General features: G+C 41.6%; 1 protein-coding gene across 2 annotated transcripts; it reads left to right on the top strand.

Annotated features, from left to right (window-relative positions):
- The first annotated feature begins 796 nt into the window (after positions 1-796).
- Positions 797-3,595, top strand: LOC112141333 (odorant receptor 131-2). 2 transcript variants are annotated; one of them, XM_024264441.2, is made up of 3 exons: positions 797-1,322; positions 2,382-2,566; positions 2,645-3,595. In XM_024264441.2, the coding sequence occupies exons 2-3, from the start codon at positions 2,432-2,434 to the stop codon at positions 3,443-3,445; spliced, it is 936 nt and encodes a 311-aa protein (XP_024120209.1). In that variant the 5' UTR covers positions 797-1,322; positions 2,382-2,431; the 3' UTR covers positions 3,446-3,595. The 2 variants fall into 2 exon arrangements, with proteins under 2 accessions (XP_024120209.1, XP_024120210.1); XM_024264442.2 differs by lacking the exon at positions 797-1,322 and having other exon boundaries at positions 1,542-2,566.
- The last annotated feature ends 346 nt before the right edge of the window (positions 3,596-3,941 follow it).

Raw genomic sequence — 3,941 nt, 5'->3', positions numbered from 1 at the left:
TACATCCGCGGTCTCGTGGTTGAGGCGTGGAAAGAGGCGGACGGTTGCAATAAACTCACTCCTGATTGGCGACAGTACTTCCTGTAGAATCCATGACTCAGCTATGACTCAGACCAATCTCTGTAGATGGGTTGCAAATAGCGGTATCCGTTTCAGGAATTGACGGTGAAAGCGGTGGCCTACTTTCCCGAGGAGAGGAAGTAATGCATTTCCAATGGGGGACCTCATTGCTCGCTCAGTCCATTATTTTTACAGTCTATTGTTACACACTGATGTTATATTAGTGTTTCATCTCTCAGAATGATGGACCAACTGACTCTCGTTGCAACATATTTAATGTTTGAAACACTGGAAAATAAACAATAAAACAATCAATAACTGCCACACGCTTGTTCACGTTCTGCTGACTCATCACGCAGTGACTGAGCTCCTCCTTCTGGCTTCAACTGCTTTCACAATTACATATAGTTTTACATTTGACATAACTTCTGTGAATTAACAAATTACAAAAAAATGCATTTTACCCTCCATTAGCAAACACTCCAGTAACCTTGCTTATCTGTATTTTACTGTTCTACATCATTTTCATAATTATCTTTACCTCTTATGAATTTCTAGTATGAAATGTATCAGCTTGAAAAACATATTTTAAATTAATTTATTTTACACTTTTTGTACTGTATTTCACATTAATGAAATAGCAAACATTTTACATGTTATCTCTGAGAACATAGCTCATCTTAATACCTATTAGCTTAAACTGCATTCAAACATTCATCAGATGTGTTACCGCCGCCACCGATTCACGTCCGCCATCTTAGTAACACAACGTGGTGTCTGACTCATTCTAACCAGTTAAACAGCGCCTTTCCTCAACTTAGTCTACTCTGAAAATGACTTAAAACACATTATAACCATCACATATCATTTGTGTGTTGGTTTCAACCAGCTTACCTGGAAAATAAACAATAAAACAATCATTAACTGCTGCCCGCTTGGTCACGTTCTGCTGACTCGCTCATCACGTAGTGACTGAGCTCCTCCTTCCGGCGTCAACTACTGATGGCCAAAGCGCCAAGCGCCCTCTGCTGGTGAAACTAAGTACTAAAGAAAAGACCCTTTTTAACACAGAATATATTTAGATATGTATAAGACTAGTTTTACTACTCGTTTCAGACTAAAAATAAATGGGGGGGTTGGGGTATATTATATGTCTGTTTTAATCACTCAGTGCCACACTAGCATGCTACGATACTAGCTGCTGATGCTAACAAGCTCCTTCTGTTTCTTCTCGTTCGTTTATCTACTGACTAACTTGGCTGGTGAGTGAAAAACTAGATTTTGGTCACTGGTTGTGACTTCAGACTTGGAGCATTAACCACAGCAAAACCAGTTTGAAGACTGTTCTGCTGAATGAGTGTAGTATATCTCTTTATATGATGAGGACCCCTTGTGCTCTCTTATGGGGTCCAGATGACCCCACCCTTATATTGGTGTGTGATCCCTCTCATGACAAAGGTGGACAGGATTTTATGTCTGCCACGGAAACCAGTGAAGATAAAAAAAAAAATCCTTGAAAAAAAAAACAGTTCAGGGTGCTGTTTTGTGGGGTCCAGATGACCACACTTTTAATGTAAACATGCCTAGGATAGAACAAGGGTAAAGCTAGGAGTAGGTCACAAAACACCTGCTGTTTTCTTCTACAAACATTTGTAGGGCTTGTATTTAGTTGTACTTTGCCTTTGAGTCAATTTCCAAAGAAAATGTTTGAATAAAATATTTGTCAAAAATATTTTGTCATTTGTAACTTTTGTTAAAGAAAGTAAACAAAAGAAAAAGATCAATTAAAATTAAAAATCAAATTTGAAATGAAAAAATCGTGGATTTGATTTTTGGGCCATATCACCAAGCTCTAATTTAAATGTTTAAAACAGACGAGCAAAGTTCCTGTAGAAACGAGAGCTTTCTGTTACCTCCACTCACACACATGCACAAACAAACATGGACACACCCCACACACACTCATCACACACACACACTCATCCTGAGCGTTTACCATCATCAGATATATAAGGAGACATTTCAGGCAGACGTTTCTGTTTACCTGCCTGAGCTTCACCAGGTGAGTCAGTAGCTCTGCAGACACAGACAGCAGGTGGTCTGCAGACACTTTAACTGCCTTCAGTTTACAGAGTTCTACTGTTTTTGCTGTGAAGAAAAATCTTACAGTTTCTGCAGTTTTATTTTCATGAGGAATTCTTCAGTTTCTAGTTTCCAGATCTTGTCTTAGATCCACAGGACGGATATTTGATTTCTTATAGAAATGTTGCTGCTTTTTATTGTTACCAGACATGCTTTCCACCTTTCTTCCTGACCTCCAGACTTCTTCATAGATCATGCAGGGTGACTCGTGCACTGTCTGTACGCCGGCATGAACCTCACCACCACCACCGTCACTCGGGACCCTCGTCACATCGCCATCACCAAGAATGTCTTCACTGTGGTTATTTCTGTCTCCATCATCCTGTTCAACAGTGCTCTGGTGCAAACCTTCAGAAGCCACCAGGTGCTGCTTTGAGCAGAGTCAGAAACGGAAGACCCTCAGGATCAGTTTTTTTATTCTCTTTTGCCTCGTCTCCTGCAGGTTTTCTTCACAAATCCTCGATACATCCTCTACATCCATCTGGTCATCAATGACATCATCATGCTGGCTTTGTTCCTCATCCTCCAGCTCATCAGTTATGTGGTTTTCACCCTCAATGTCTCCTTTTGCCTTTTTCTGCTGATCATCGCGGTCTCTTCCAATCTCAACAACCCGCTGACACTGGCCGCCATGGCTCTGGAGTGCTACCTGGCCGTGTGCTTCCCACTCCGTTACGCTCAGGTTTGCACAGTCAGGAAGACGTACTTTGTGATCGGAGCCGTGTGGTTCCTCAGCATGCTGACCGTACTGCCGGATGTCTTCGTCGTCATGGCCACAAACCCCGTGGAGTATTTCGGCTCCAGCATTTTCTGTTTGTGGGCAAACATTTTCACAAACCCGGCCCTCTCAAAGAAAAAGGAAGTTTCCAACATTGCGTATCTGGTGATTGTTTGGCTGACTCTCTTCTACGCTTATTTCAGGATCCTTTTTGCAGCTCAGGCAGCTTCTGCCAACGCCAGGAAAGCCAGGAACACGGTTCTGCTGCACGGCTTCCAGCTGCTGCTGTGCATGCTGAGCTACATCCACAGCATCTCCATCCAGGGTCTGAGCAGTCTGTTCCCCAAAGACATTCTGGACATTCGCTACGTCATCTCCGTCCTGATCCAGATTCTGCCCAGACTCATCAGCCCCATCGTTTACGGCTTAAGAGACAAGATGTTCAGAGAATACCTGCACAAGTCCCTGCTGCCCACGAGGAAGATCAGCATCTTCCCAGGCAAAACCCAGAGGAGGTCCTCCTAGAAGCAGGTTCAAATCCAAAAACATTTACTGAAGGCTTCACCAAACCAGCTTGACCTTGTGTTAGTTTATCTTTACAGTAAAAATCTGCTTCAGTCTAAGCAAAGTTTTACATTTTTGATTGAATAAGAAATCCACATTGTTTTTATCACGAACAAGAGAAATCTCTTTTGTAATTCAGTATATCCATGAGTAATATTCACAGATATTTTCCAGAATAAAAGTGTATTCTGAAGCTCTATTGAGTTTGAGTTTTTTGTTCATGGAGCATCTTGTTTTTCAAATCAGCCTGTTATCATCTCAAAAATATCTCAGGGATTAAAGATCTGATGTCTAAGCAGGACCTGGAAAAACTAGTGCATGTGTTCATCTTTAGTGGACTTGACCTATGTAATTAAAATATATGGAGAAAAGAGAGCATCCAATGATAGAGCCCTGTGGTACACCGGTGGTGACACAAAGGGGATTAGAAGGAAATTTTTCTGATTTAACAAACCGT

Source organism: Oryzias melastigma, unplaced genomic scaffold, assembly GCF_002922805.2.
Source record: "Oryzias melastigma strain HK-1 unplaced genomic scaffold, ASM292280v2 sc00426, whole genome shotgun sequence".
Lineage (NCBI taxonomy): Eukaryota > Metazoa > Chordata > Actinopteri > Beloniformes > Adrianichthyidae > Oryzias > Oryzias melastigma.
This window is presented reverse-complemented; position numbering and strand designations above follow the sequence as displayed.